Below are 16,083 nucleotides of genomic sequence, written 5' to 3'. Positions count from 1 at the left end.
AGAGGCTTCTCCTCTCAAAGGAAGCTGAGCCAGTGCCCCAATCACAGTATGAGGTGCTTTCAGTGGCACTGCATGAAAGGACAGTGAAATACTAGTGTGATGGAATACTCATCACTTGCCAGGACGATTTCAGCTCCAACAACACTTAGGCCTGAATCGCCTGGTTGGCGTGTGGGGGTGCGCCCCGCTAGCCGACGCGTAAAATGATGCGCGGTGATGTTGGCCGTGCGTCTTGACGTCACCGCGCATCATTCTGAGCTTCAGTTCGGTGGGCGCACACCTGAGTCGGTTGCGCGCCCGCTGAGCTGTCAAAGGCCTATTAAAGCCATTTAACAACCAATTGAAACAATTAACAGGGCTGCCCATCCAACCTTAAGGTTGGCGGGCAGGCGAAGAGCCCAGGCGGCCTTCGCATTTATCATGAAACCTCATCCATGGGCAGGATGAGGTTTCATGAAGACTTTATAAATTAAATGAAAATTTTTTATTGAAATACATAAGCATGTCCCAGTTCATGTGACACTGTCACATGAGGGGACATGTGTAAATAACTTTTTTCTCTCTTTATTTCAAAGTTTAAATATGGAATTAATCTCCCTGAGGCAGCTCCGTGCCTTAGGGAGATTTCTGCGCTCTTAGCGCAGGCCCCAACTCTCCCTCCTCCCCCCGCTTGCACAGGTAACGCTGAACGCTTCTGAGTGCACGTCACACTGGGCAGGCCTTAATTGGCACACCCATGTAAAATGGCGGGCTGCTATTGGCTGCGTACCCGCCTGCGCCTGCTCCCACCCAGCCCGCACGACGGGGAGAAAACTCTCCTCTTAAGAAACTTGACGCCATCCAGGACAAAGCAGCCACCAATTAACACCCCGTCCAGTACCTTAAGCCTTAATTCCCTCCACCACTGGCACACTGCGGCTGCAATGTGTACCATCTACAAGATGCACTACAGCAATTCACCAAGCTTCCTTTGACAGTACCTTTCAAACCCGCGACATTTACCACCTGGAAGTACAAGAACAGCAGGTGCAAGGGAATACCACCAACCCCAAGTTCCCCTCCAATTCACATACCGTCCTGACTTGGAAATATATTGTCAGCACTTCATCATTGCTGGATCAAAATCCTGGAACTCCCTTCCCAATAGCATTGTGGGAATACTTTACCACATGGGACTGCAGTAATTCAAGAAGGCAGCTCACCACTACCTTCTCAAGGACAATTAAGAATGGGCAATAAATGCTGGCCTTCCTGGCGATGCCCATCTCCCATAAATGAATTTTTAAAAAAACAAGCCTGATATACCACACCTTCCAATATGGTAGCAATTCAATTACATCTGCAGGCCCTGGCACATCGACGTGGCAGTGACCATGGACATTAATTTATACAAAGTCTGAATGAGCAGAGAGCTAGATGTGGTGCTTCTGGCATTTTCAGCAAGGGTACCTGTGGCTGTGATGGAGCATCGCACTGGCTCATGCAGTGACAGGAACACTCAGCTGTGCTTTGAAACTTGGTATGTTGCAGATTTGTACATTCCCTTTTCATAAATTTACCTTGTTCATATCAATGCAAAAAAAATGGGGAGATTTGTTTTTTTCCAATTAAATTAACAATGAAGGATTTGAATCATCAGTACAGATAAAACTGGCATGATGGCACATTCCGTTTTTACTCTTGTCCTTCCAAAAATAAAAACCAGTAGGCGTTGGTAGCCATCCAAAACACAGCGAGTTGAAAATAATGATTGAGTCTCCGCAATTGTTATAAGAGCTAAACACACTAGTGTGTCACAAAGTGCTCTGCAAGTGTCATCCATTCTGAAGCGATTAACGTCTTCAAACAGAGCACAATTTACAGTCATACCACTGACCTTCTTTCCTCCTACAAGAAGCAAAACCCAAAAAAGTAGGGAGCGGATCCCATGTCAAGAGTTTCTTAAAGGAAAGGCTTCAGTCAAAGTTGTGTTCCTCTCGTACACTGTGGGAAGAATTTTTGATTTCGTGCTTGGCCGATGGCTCTGCCTTGGAAAATTCGGACTTGCTCTGCATCTTTTTCCAAACATGTGCAATGTGCACTATATTTCTGCTTCTGGCTTCAGAGTGCAATGGATGCCGGGACACTGAATAAATTTAAGGAGGAGATAGACAGATTTTTAATTAGTGACGGGTTGAAAGGTTATGGGGAAAGGGCGGGAAATTGGAGTTGAGGCCGAAGTGAGATCAGCCATGATCGTATTGAATGGCGGGGCAGGCTCGAGGGGCTGAATTGCCTACTGCTCCTAGTTCTTATGTTCTTATGTACACCAACTGAATCCATTTTAAAAAATTATTCTTTCATGGGTGTTGCTGGCAAGGCCAGCATTTGTTGCACATCCCTAATTGCCCTTGAACTGAGTGGCTTGCTAGACCACTTCAGAGGACAGTTAAGAGTCAACTACATCGCTGTGGGTCTGGAGTCACACATAGGCCAGACCAGGTAAGGATGGCAGATCTCCTTCCCTAAAGGCTATTAGTGAACCAAATGGGTTTCTACAACAATCGATGATAGTTTCATTGTCACCATTACTGAGACTAGCTTTATAATTCCAGATTTATTAATTGAATTCAAGTTTCACCAGCTGCTGTGGTGGGATTTGAATCCATGTCCACAGAGCATTAGCCTGGACCTCTGGATTATTAGTCCAGTGATATTACCACTACACCACCATCTTCCCTATTAACCCATCAACTTTCTCTCGCCAATCTCTATGGAAAAGCACCTCACCTGAGTTTGGCCACATCTACTCCACAGCATTTGGTATTCAGCAATATGGTGAAAGGGGACTCTGATCTACATCATTCTACTTCATCAACTATTGATCTCGGAATTTGTTTTCTTAATAATTCTGTTTAATGTCCTTAGTAAGGAGAAATATCAGCATATAACATTACAGTAAGTACATGAGAACAAGCACAATGAGTACTCTGGAGTCAGGGCCGCAGAGGGTACAGGCTGGTGCATGGATTTGGAGAGGATCGCTCAGAAGGAAACTGGAGAATTATAAAAACAATACCGAGGGCCTTGAGATTAATGTGTTGGGTGTTGTGAACCAGTGGAACTTGGAAAAAGGATGGCAGTGATGGGTGTATGGGACTTTGGGCGGGAGGGGCTTTAAGATACCCAGGGGTTCTTAATAACCGAAACTTGTGAGGGATGGAGGAGGGGAGACTGTTGAGAGCATTTGAGAAATTAATGCTTAAAGAGGACACCTCCTAACCTGTCAAGTTGGCCTCTGATTCTCTTTGGGAAGAAGACTGCATCACATCAGCAATATTTTCTTCCTTTCGACTTGTCTCTTTTGAGGATTTTATATGCTTCACTTCAACTAAGAAAACTTTGAGAGCCCCATGCTCCTTCAGTTGGCAGGGTTTCAGCAACTGTGGTGGACTGACATAGTCACTTAACTCAGTGAACAGTGGATTCAAACATCCAGCAAACTATTCCTTCCTCAGAAAATACCCATCCCTGGACACTTATACAACCATTAAATCCAGGGAGATGCTGTGTTTTGTGCTGGTTAGATGCACCAAATTAGTCCTGTTGAGATAACAAAGCCAAAATATTGAGTATCCACTTCCCTTATACACGACACATGCCCCTCTCCTGCTGTTGTCTAAAAGCTTCCAAAATTGTAAAATCATTTGCTGACATTTAACCCCTCGCTCCACAATTATCGTAAACTTTTTTCTTTCTTTTTTTTGCAGTTGTTGTGCTTTTTATTCAAGGAATTGGAAGCAAAGAATGGCGGGAGGTGAGTAATAGTCTTTTTATATTTTATCTTGTCTATTAGATTATATTGATTTACCTGAAGGCAAAAAATAATTTCCTGAATCTTCACACCTCCTGGTACTGCAGGGCCTCAGAACATTCCACTCCTGAGAACATTACTGGCAAAAAAAAAACTGAGGTGGTCATTGGTATAGAACAGTAGTACTCCAGTGCAATGTAGTAGTGATTATCCATTACAGATGGCAGAAAAATTGAAATGGAATAATGCTGTTTGCACCCAATCTTTCTACTCTTATACCCATAGTTTCCTGCATGTAGAGTTTCCAATTCAGGAATACAGGATGAGTGGGTGAGGGTGATCACTTCACCAAGTAGGAGGAATGAAGATTCAGTTGGATGAATCACTCGATGTTGCTCCAAACAGTTAGGTCCAATCACCTGCTACATTGATGTAGTGAACAGGTATGATAGCGAGCGAAGAAAACACACATATATAAAAGAGGATTCATTTTCTACTATTACATAACTTAAAGCTTTGGCCAGGAAATGAATGTCACTTGGAAATGGTGCAATGAGTGCCTGAAAGTCAAGGCCCAAAGCTTACTGGAAATTGGGTGTTGTGTCTCATTTGTTGACCTGCCCATTGCCCACCCCACTTGGGCATCCTGTTGCAGCTCAGTGGTCAGGAGCTTCTTGAAATCGGCCAACTCAGATGCTAAGTTGGCCCACAGGTTTTGGGGGAAAGTGAATGGGAGGTGGAATTTAAGGGAACCGACAGTGGCCCACAGAATTGCTGTAGTTCCAGGAGGAGCAGGGATGATGCATAAGCTTTATAAAAAAGCAATAAAATCTTACCTGTTCTTTGGAGGCCTCCAGCGCTTTCTTTCCTTATGAATCACTGGTTAGGTGGCTATAGATCCCAGAAAACTGAATGAAAAATGCATATTATTGGCTGAAATTGGCATTGGGGTCTTAAAACAGGTGTTTGGGTGCTTGATTAGCATATTCAAGGGACCTAGTGCCTGTCTTGGGCAGGTGCCCTGGGTATTTGGAAGTTGCTGGCAGCCAATTTGGCAACTGCCGCAATTGCAGGAGGATTGGGTACCGAAAATCCTACCTGGATTTTCAACTATTCAACTATTTTTTGCTGAGAAATTGGGCAGGTTAGGGACTGATTTCTGCTAAATTCATATATCATTTAAGGGAGTTGTCAGCTGTAAAGGTAGACTGCAATGGTGATAGGTTCTCAATAGAATCACTATAGCATTACTAGTCACATACACAGGCCAAGGAGTAGACCATTAAGACCATCAAGCCTATTCTGCCACAAAAAACAGAAAATGCTGGAAAAACTCAGCAGGTCTGACAGCATCTGTGGAGAGAGAAACAGAGTTGACGTTTCGAGTCCGTATGACCCTTCTTCAGAGCAGAGCCTGTTCTGCCATCCAGTTAGATCTGGCTGATCTGTAGCTGATTGTAAGATCATGGCCAGGATTTTCCCCTCGGCGATTTGGGGGTGGGGCCCGGTCACCGAGGGGAAAATGACGCGGGCTGACGTCAGGAGGAATCCCCGATGTCATCCCGGGCCATTTAAATTTTTAGGAAGGTGGGCGGACAGCGAAATCAGCTGTCTGCCCGCTGACCTGTCAATGGCTAATTGAGGCCATTGACAGACTAGTTAAAGTACTTAAAGACCTGCCCGGCCAACCTTAAGGCAGGCGGGCAGGCCAGGAGCCCCAGCGGGCTTCTGATTATTCATGAAACTTCACCCACTGGCGGGATGAAGTTTCATGTCCGTTTTGTACAAAAATAATAAAGTTTATGTGTTCTTTATTAACATGTCCCATCTCGTGTGGCATTGTCACATGAGGGGGACATGTTAATAATTTTTTAATGTTTCTATTTTTAAAGTTTTTTCCGTTGTCACTATTCTCCCTGAGACAGGACTTTGCCTCAGGGAGCAGTGCGTGCATGCGCGAAAGAGCGCACTTTGAAAGCTGGGGAATCCCTCCCCCCAGCACAGGAAGTACATAGCGCTTCCCGCCGGATGCCGCTGGGCGGGCCAATTAAGGCCCGCCCACTTAAAATGGCGGCAGGCCCTGTTTCAGTGGCAGGGGTCGGCTGCCCGCCCGTCGCCAAGCCGGTGGGGCCCGCACGCCATCCAAGGGCAAAATTCTGCCCCATAAGAAATTGGAGCAGGAGTAGGCCATTCAGCCCATTGAGCCTGCCCTGCCATTCAATAAGATAATGGCTGATCTGATTGTGGCCTTAACTTCACTTTGCTGCCTGTCCCTCATGACCCTTGACTCCCTTGCAGATCAAAAATCTACCTGACTCAGCCTTGAATATATTCAGTGACCCAACCTTCACTGTTCTTTGTGGAAAAGATTAACAACCCTCTAAAAGAAGAAATCCCTCCTCATCTCTGTCTGAAATGGGAGACCCCTTGTTTTTAAACTGTGCCCCCTAGTTCTAGATTCCCCATGAGTGACAACATCCTTCCAGCATCTATCCTGTCAAGCCCCTTCAGAATCTTATATGTTTCGAAAAGGTCACCTCTTATGAAGAGACCGAGTGTATTGTCGCCAAATTTGCTGACAGTATACAAAAACAGGTAGGAAATAAAATGGGTGTAGGCTCAATCTTTCCTCATAAGACAATCCCTTTGTCCTAGTGAACCTTCTCTGAATTGCTTCCAATGCAAGTGTATACCTCCTTAAGTAAGGATACCCCGAACTGTACACTGTACTCTCGGTGTGGTCTCAGCAATGCCCTGTACAGTTGTAGTGAGATTTCTCTACTTTTATACCTCATTGCTTTTGCAATAGATGCCAACATTCCATTTGTCTTCCTAATTATTTGCTGTATCTGCATGCTAACCTTTTGTGATTCATGTACAAGGACACCCAGATCTCTCTCTACTGCAGCATTCTGCAGCCTCTCCATATTTAAATGATATTCTTATTTTCTATTTTTCTTGCCGAAGTGGACAACCTCACATTTCCCCACATTATACTCAATCTGACAAATTTTTGCCCACTCATTTAACCGCTCTATATCCCTTTGCAGACTCTTTGTGTCCTCTCCACACTGTGGTTAATGCTGATCTGTGGGTGTGGGAAGGTACTTGTGATAATTAAAGAAAGGATTGAAAGTTGAGACTAATTTGTTGGTAGGTAGCTAATTAGTTGAGGTGCCTGTGGGTTCTCTGTGTGTGCCTGATTATCAGAAATCCAATTAAGAGTTTAAGAACCATCAAAAGAACATCCCAGTAAAAAGTAATAATTCAGCAGGTCTGGCAGCATCGGTGGAGAAGAAATCAGTTAACGTTTCGAGTCTTCACGACCCTTCGGCAGAACTGAAGCATAGTTAGGAGAGAGGTGAAATATAAGCTGGTTTAAGGTGGGGGGGGCGGGGGGAGAGAGAAGTTGAGGGTGTGGTGATTGTGGAGATAAGCAAGCAGTGATAGGAGCAGATAATCAAAAGATGTCACAGACAAAAGGATCAAAGAGATGTTGAAGGTGGTGATATTTGTCTAAGAAAAGTGCTAATTAAGAATGGAAGACAGGACACTCAAGGTACAGCTCTAGTGGGGGTGGGGTGGAAAAGACTAACAAGGTTTTAGTTTTAGATTTAAAAATAATGGAAATAGGTGGGAAAAGAAGAATCTATATAAATTATTGAAAAAAAAGGGAGGGGGGAGAAACGGGGTGGGGATGGGGGGAGGGGGAGTTTAAGATCTAAAGTTGTTGAATTCAATATTCAGCCCGGAAGGCTGTAAAGTGCCTAGTCGGAAGATGAGGTGCTGTTCCTCCAGTTTGCGTTGGGCTTCACTGGAACAATGCAGCAAGCCAAGGACAGACATGTGGGCAAGAGAACAGGGTGGAGTGTTAAAATGGCAAGCGACAGGGAGGTTTGGGTCTTTCTTGCGGACAGACCGCAGGTGTTCTGCAAAGCGGTCGCCCAGTTTGCGTTTGGTCTCTCCAATGTAGAGGAGACCGCATTGGGAGCAACGAATGCAGTAGACTAAGTTAGGGGAAATGCAAGTGAAATGCTGCTTCACTTGAAAGGAGTGTTTGGGCCCTTGGACGGTGAGGAGAGAGGAAGTGAAGGGGCAAGTGTTGCATCTTCTGCGTGGGCATGGGGAGATGCCATAGGTGGGGGTTGAGGAGTAGGGGGTGATGGAGGAGTGGACCAGGGTGTCCCGGAGGGAACGATCCCTACGGAATGCCGTCGGGGGGGTGAAGGGAAGATGTGTTTGGTGGTGGCATCATGCTAGAGTTGGCGGAAATGGCGGAGGATGATCCTTTGAATGCGGAGGCTGGTGGGGTGATAAGTGAGGACAAGGGGGACCCTATCATGTTTCTGGGAAGGAGGAGAAGGCGTGAGGGAGGATGCGCGGGATATGGGCCGGACACGGTTGAGGGCCCTGTCAACGACCTTGGGTGGAAAACCTCGGTTAAGGAAGAAGGAGGACATGTCAGAGGAGCTGTTTTTGAAGGTAGCGTCATCAGAACAGATGCGATGGAGGCGAAGGAACTGAGAGAATGGGATGGAGTCCTTACAGGAAGCCGGGTGTGAGGAGCTGTAGTCGAGGTAGCTGTGGGAGTCGGTAGGCTTGTAATGGATATTGGTGGACAGTCTATCATCAGAAATTGAGACAGAGAGGTCAAGGAAGGGAAGAGAAGTGTCAGAGATGGACCATGTGAAAATGATGGAGGGGTGGAGATTGGAAGCAAAATTAATAAATTTTTCCAGGTCGATGATTACTTCGGTGCTGCTTCATGCTCTCGTCGGGACCTGGAGATTGGAAATGTGGGGGTGTGGGTGGATGTCACAGATAAACTGATCCACCAGATAAGTGGAAATGCACCTACCTCCTGAATCCAAAAGCCCTCACCACTCTTGAGGTGTGGGCTTCCCCAGCCCAGGACACACTGCAGTCTGGATTGAATTTAAGGCTGTGTTTCCTACCAACACCGCGCATGCACCAAGCATGCACAGTTTGAGCATGTTGCTCCGTGATGTCATTTGGAATGCTGGTATTGAGCGGCACCCAGGACCAATGATGGCAATGCTGAAATCATCAGAGCTGGGCGGCGATGTCCCTTTAACGGGCATTCGGAAAGAAATGTGAAACTGTATTAACTTGTACTAATCCACCGTGAGTTTCTTAAATTATAGCGTACATAAAGAAAGACACAGATTTAAGGCAAGACACTGCGCTCTCTCATGCTGGAGTGAATCACAGCGACTTGTAACCAGAATTCAAATAGCTAGCTAGCTAGAAAAAAGTGCTTTTTACAAGGAATAATTGCAGAGTTGCCTGTAGAACAAGGAGTGATAGTAAATAAAGTAGATAAAGTGTGAAAACTGTACCCTCTCTGCCATCCATAAAACCTGGAGGAAGCATATGGTGGCATGTGCTCGATCACAATACCCATTACATAAACAAGCATTGACAGGGGATTCCCTGAGGGAAACCCTGAGGTTTGCCCAGAGAGAGGAGGGAGGGGATGGGGGTGAGGAGGAGCGGATAGGGGCACCCATAATACTGTCCAACACTCCCAATGAAGCCCTGTGACACACTCAAATGGAACCGCCGAATTTTGAAATTCGCGCATGTGCGATTCTCCTGACGTCGCTATGCTGTGCAGCCCTGTGCATGAGTAGACTGCTACTGGCTGTCTGGGCGCAGCAGAATGATGTTAGTAGATTTCTCCGCATATGAGGACCAGTGTGCATGCACAGACCACCATTTTGCCTTGGCAGGAGACACAGTGTAAATTTAAAACAGTGCTTAAATATGAGGCACACAGCGTCATTATAATATTGAAATGATCGTCCTGCTTCCTGGGAGCAGTTTGGTTAATTGTCTCTAATCCCACCTCCACAAAAACTGGGAGTGAGAGAGGTTGGATGCAGGTTGGGCCCAGAGTTTAGATTTTTAAACATTTTTACATGCCATCTGATTCAAACCTACCAATTTTATGGGGGTTAAAGTTTCCCTTAGTGATAGATGGTATAACCCCACTCTCTAAACAGTGATTAGCGATATGGTTAATTGTAACACAATGATTACTGTACACCCTTCACTGTGACGCAGTGATACTGTATACTCATTGTAACAATAATTACATCTATCATTGTAACACAATGATGACTGTAGACCCACCATTGTAACACAATGATTACTGTGCACCCTTCACTGTGCCACAGTGATTACTGTATATTCGTTGTAACAATAATTACACCCATCATTGCAACACAATAATTACTGTACACCCATTATTGTAACACAATGATGACTGTAGACCCACCATTGTAACACAATGATTACTGTGCACCCTTCACTGTGACACAGCGATTACTGTATACTCTTTGTAACAATAATTACACCCATCATTGTAACATGATTACTATACACCCATCATTGTAACACAATGATTACTGTACACCCATCATTGTAACACAATGATTACTGTACACCCATCATTGTAACACAATTTTCACCCATCACTGTGACACAGTGATTACTGCATACTCATTGTAACAATAATTACATCCATCATTGTAACACGATTACTTTGCACCCTTCAATGTGACACAGTGATTACTGTATACCAATCATTGTAACAGAATGATCACTGTACACCTTTCACTGTAATAGTGATTATCGTATGCCCTTCACTGTAACAGAATGGTTACTGTGCACCCTTCACGGTAACACAATGATTACTGTACACCCATTATTGTGCCAGTAATGCATGGCACATCCCTCAAGGTAAAGCAGTGAGAGGTGTGTCACAGTGATCACAATGTTAGTACAAAGAAGCATCCCTTTACAGCATGTTCTACAATATGGGATTTAAAGGTACTTTACCTCACACACCAACTCAGTCTGGATAACTTAGTAAGACATTCTGTAAAAGAATAGGATTTGTAGAGTCAAAATTACTGTCAGTGGTGTTACTGTATGATAATGCACTCATACTAAACTCCTCTTGCTGCCAGTTTAATAGAGGCATTAATATCTCTCTTAAAGTAATACCGATATGAGCAAGTAAGTTATTTGTAGGATAGCTGGCAATAATTTGCACCTTTTATATTTTTGAAGATATTCAGAATATGTTTTGTTTTAAAAAACACAAGTCACAGAATTTGCTGCCTTCATAAAACATGTTTAAGGATATGTCAGCTTGACATTTTGGAAAATATATTAACAACAGAATACTCTGGGCTGCAATTTCATGCCTCGTTAAACAGCACTTAACTGGTGAGGTTAAGTGATCAGGAAAATCTCAAGTGTTTAGTTCCTTGTTTTATTGTAATGATTTTTTTTTTTGTAAGATGTGGCACCAGGAGCTCACATCTGTGGTGAACGTCACCACTGAGTTTATCTTGTTCTGAATTATCTTCCTGAATGTGGATTTTTGATGAGGAGCCAAAACCTAGTAATTGTTTCATTGCTGTTGATCCAGTGGGTTCACTCTGCCAGTAAAGAGCAATAAAAGAATAATTTATTCAACACACATAGGAGCTGACCTTTCTTGATTAATTCGTGTGTACACTTTTAAATATTTAAGCCTTTAACAAACAATTCAATTTGATTTCTCTGGGGAAAGTGCCATGAAATAGTGACCTTTTCTGCAACTTTCTTATAATTGTATCACTGCAGTGCCACTAGAATAGACAATGTGATGCTGGCAGTCGGGACTCGGAAAGGACCCAATCTCTCACTGCACAGGGATGAAAGATTATTTTCTGCCCCTCACACAGAATATTGGAGGTGAATTTTCACCCTCAGTGCCTGACCGATAATTTTGCTGAGTGGATTGCCCACCCACTGTAGAACCTACTCGATTATCATTCCATTGATTTCAATGGAATGGTAATACAATGGGTTCTACAACAAAGAAAAGCTTGCAGTTATATAGCATCTTTCTAGACCTCAAGGTGTCCCAAAGTGCTTTACAGTCAATGAAATGCTTTTGAGGTATGGTCACTTTTGTATTAAATGTGGCAGCTAATTTGTGCACAACAAGCTCCCCCAAGGAACAATGAGAATGTGATCAGATTATCTGTTTTAGTGATGGTGGTTGAGGGATAAATATTGGCTAGGACACTTGGGAGAACTCCCTGCTCTTCTTTGAATAGCGCTGTCTGATAATTTGCATCCACCTGAGAGGGCAGACGGAGTCTCGGTTTAACAGCTCACCTGAAAGATGACATCTCCAACAGTTCCCTCAGTGATGTGTCAGCCTGGCTCATGTGCCCAAGTATTTGGCGTGGAACTTGAAAACCTGTATACTCCCAACTCAAGCGATCTGGTTACAATCTGAGTGACAAGCGATGGGCACTCAACTCTGCCAAGATAGTATCCAGGCAGTGGAGGGGAAATTTTATCGGATTGTCCTTAGATCACTTGCCTTCTTTTGAGTGCAAGATGTCTTTAACTGGAAGTGCCAATGCCAGCAGTACCTGTGTTTGAATATACCCCCCTACTCCCCCGCTGTAGGAACTACAGAAGAAAAATTGTGCATTTTCCAAAGTGGGCAGTGACCATTTTGCATACAGCAAAATTCCAAAGACAGCAATTGTTTAAATGATCAGAAACTGTTTTGGGAACAGAGAGTAGGCACTGTCATTGGGTGAGATAGGGACAGGTCTGTGTCTCGGTCTCAGTGCAAATAACTGCAGCTCAAACCAAAGCAGAAGTGCAGAGACAAGCATAGCTAACATGGCTGAAATGTCAAGTGCCACCTAGAAAAAATGACTAAAAAGGATTATCAGATATCCACCATATTACCATAGTTCATTGGGTAGAGATGGTGAATTGCATTGCCCTGTGCAGATGGTAGAATAGCAGAAGATGCTACGGTCACTATACATTAGGAGGTCTGTTTTGTATTACTTAGGATACTGTTGAATCATACACTAATCTCAATATACTGTAGAAGTGTTGACCTGTGTTAGACAAGAATGTTTCACATTTCTTTTGAATAAAAATGTCCACTATACTTGTGATATGGCTCCGCTTGATTCACAGTGGGATGCAGAACATTTACCAGTTGTTTCTCTACACATTTCATACTTTTTTACTCTACCATCATGAATTTTTCATCTGAATCAGGAACCTGGCATTGTAACACTTAATACATTTTGTCCTGTTCAAGGTGTAGAATGAAACATAGAAGAACAGGAGTAGGCTATGCAACCCCTAGAGCTTGTTCACTATTCAGTGTGATCATAGCTTTTCTTTTATTCTTTCACAAGATGTTCGCATCGCTGGCTAGGCCAGTATTTATTGCCGGTCCCTAATAGCCCTTGAGAAGGTGGTGGTGAGCCGTCTTCTTAAACTGTTGCAGTCCATGTGATGGGGACACACTCACAATGCTGTTAAAGAGGGAGTTCCAGGATTTGGACCCAGAAACAGTGAAGGAATGGCCTTATAGTTCCAAGACAGGATGGTGTGTGGCTTGGAGGGGAAGTTCCACGTGGTAGTGTTCCCATGCATTTGCTGCTCTTGTCCTTCGAGGTGGTAGAGGTTGCGGGTTTAGAAGGTGCTGTCAAAGGACCCTTGGTGAATTGCTGCAGTAAACCTTGTAGATGGTACACACTGCTGCCACTGTGTGTTGGTGGCGGGAGCAGTGAATGTTTAAGATGCTGGATGGGGTGCCAATTAAGCAGGCTGCTTTATCCTGGACGGTGTCAAGCATCTTGAGTGTTTTTGGATCTGTACTAATCCAGGCAAGTGGAAAGTATTCCATCACATTCCTGAATTGTGCTTTGTAGATCATGGATAGGCTTTGGGGAGTCAGGAGGTGAGTTACTCGCCACCGGATTCCTAGCCTCTGACCTGCTCTTGTAGCCACAGTACTTATCTGGCTGGTCCAGTCCAGTTTCTGGTCAATGGTAACTCGCAGGACGCTGATAGTGGGGGATTCAGTGATAGTAATGCAATTGAATATCAAGTGGCGATGGTTAGATTCTCTCTTGTTGGAGAAGGTCATTGCCTGGCACTGTGTGGTGCGAATGTTACTTGCCATTTATCAGGCCAAGCCTGAATGTTGTCCAGGTCTTGCTGCATATGCGAACATGATACGAACATACAAATTTGGAGCAGGAGTAGGCCACTTAGCCTCTTAAGCCTGCTCCATTATTCAATGAGATCATGGCTGATCTGATTTTAACCACATATTGCTGCCTACCCCGATAACCTTTCACCCCCTTGTCAAGAATCTATCTACCTCTGCCTTAAAGATATTCAAGGACTTTGTCTCAATTACCTTTTGAGGAAGAGAATTCCAAAGGCTTACAAACCAACCCTCTGAGAGAAAAAACATATTCTTCATCTCTGTCCTAAATGGGTGACCCCTTCCTTTGAAACAGTGACCCCAAGTTTTAGATTCTCCCACGAGAGGAAACATCCTCTCCACATTCATCCTGTCAAGTCCCGTCAGGATCTTATATGTTTCAATCAAGTCGCCTCTTACTCTTCAAAACTCCAGCAGATACAAGCCTAACCTGTCCAGCCTTTCTTCATAAGATAACTCGCCCATTCCAGGTGTTAAACTAGTAAACCTTCTCTGAACTGCTTCTAATGCATTTAAATCTTTCTTCAGATAAGGAGACCAATACTGTACACAGTACTCCAGATGTGGTCTCACCAATGCCCTGTATAACTGAAGCATAGCCTTCCTACTCTTGTATTCAATTCCCCTTGCAATAAACGATAACGTTCTATTAGCTTTGCTAATTACTTGCTACAGCTGCATACTAAACATTGTGATTCATGCACTAGGACACCCAGAGCTCTGCAACCTCTCACGTTTTAGATAATATGCATCTTTTTTATTCGTCAAAATGGACAACTCACATTTTCCTACATTATACTTCATTTGCCAGATCTTTGCCCACTCACCTAACATATCTATATCCTTTTGTAGCCTCCTTACATCCTCTTCACAACTTACTTTCCTACCTACCTTTGTGTCATCAGCAAATTTAGCAACCATTACGTTGGTCCCTTCTTCCAAATCATTTTTGTTTATTCATTCATGGGATGTGGGCTTCGCTGGCTGGGCCAACATTTATTGCCCATCCCTAATTGCCCTTGAGAAGGTAGTGGTGAGCTGACTTCTTGAATCGCTGCAGTCCATGTGGTGTTGGTACACCCACAGTGCTGTTAGGAAGGGAGTTCCAGGACTTTGACCCAGCGACTGTGAAGGAACGGCGATATATTTCCAAGTCAGGATGGTGAGTGACTTGGAGGGGGATTTCCAGGTGCTTGGGTTCCCATCTATCTGTTGCCCTTGTCCTTCTAGATGCTAGTGGTCGAGGGTTTGGAAGGTGCTGTCGTAGGAGCCTTGGTGAATTCCTACAGTGCATCTTGTAGATGGTACACACTGCTGCTGCTGTGCGTTGGTGGTGGAGGGAGTGAATGTTTGTGGATGTGGCGCCAATCAGATGGGCTGCTTTCTCCTGGATGGTGTCAAGCATCTTGAGTGTTGTGGGGGCTGCACTCACCCAGGCAAGTGGGGAGTATTCCATCACACTCCTGACTTGTGCCTTGTAGATGGCGGACAGGCTTTGGGGAGTCAGGAGGTGGGTTACCCATTGGACAATTCCTAGTCTCTGATGTTCTCTTGCGGCCACAGTATTTATATGGCTAGTCCAGTTCAGTTTCTGGTCAATGGTAACGCCCAGGATGCTGATAGTGGGGGTTTCAGTGATGGTAATGCCATTGAACATCAGGGCGCGATGGTTGGATTGTCTCTTGTTGGAGATTGTCATTGCCTGACAGTTGTGTGGTGTGAATGTTACTTGCCACTTGACAGCCCAAGCCTGGATATTGTCCAGGTCTTGCTACATTTGGAAATTAACTGCTTCAGTATTTGAGGAGTTGCGAATGGTGCGAACATCCCCACTTCTGACCTTATGATGGAAGGAAGGTCATTGATGAAGCAGGTGAAGATGGTTGGGCTGAGGACACTACCCAGGGGAACTCCTGCGGTGATGCCCTGGAGCTAAGATGATTGACCTCCAACATCCAGAAATATCTTCCTTTGTGCTAGGTATGACTCCAATCAGCGGAGAGTTTTCTCCCTGATTCCCATTGACTCCACTTTTGCTAAGGTTCCTTGATGCCACACTCGGTCAAATGCTGCCTTGATGTCAAGGGCAGTCACTCTCACCTCACCTCGGGAGTTCAGCTCTTTTGTCTATGTTTGAACCAAGGCTGTAATGAGGTCAGGAGCTGTGTGCCCCAGGTGGAACCCAAACTGGGCGTCAGTGAGCAGGTTATTG

The 16,083-nt window shown here is 44.5% G+C and overlaps 1 protein-coding gene across 2 annotated transcripts in view; it reads left to right on the top strand.

Moving 5' to 3' along the window:
• The window catches only part of LOC144681563 (copine-9-like), a 410,414-nt gene that overhangs the window by 49,257 nt on the left and 345,074 nt on the right, over positions 1–16,083 (top strand). For both annotated transcript variants that reach the window (XM_078543246.1, XM_078543247.1), the window contains exon 3: positions 3,750–3,796. In XM_078543246.1, the coding sequence (XP_078399372.1) occupies positions 3,750–3,796 (47 nt within the window). The remainder of the gene's footprint in view (positions 1–3,749; positions 3,797–16,083) is intronic.

The sequence above is a fragment of the Cetorhinus maximus genome, chromosome 6 (assembly GCF_964194155.1).
Source record: "Cetorhinus maximus chromosome 6, sCetMax3.hap1.1, whole genome shotgun sequence".
In the NCBI taxonomy this organism is placed as follows: Eukaryota; Metazoa; Chordata; class Chondrichthyes; order Lamniformes; family Cetorhinidae; genus Cetorhinus; species Cetorhinus maximus.
This window is presented reverse-complemented; position numbering and strand designations above follow the sequence as displayed.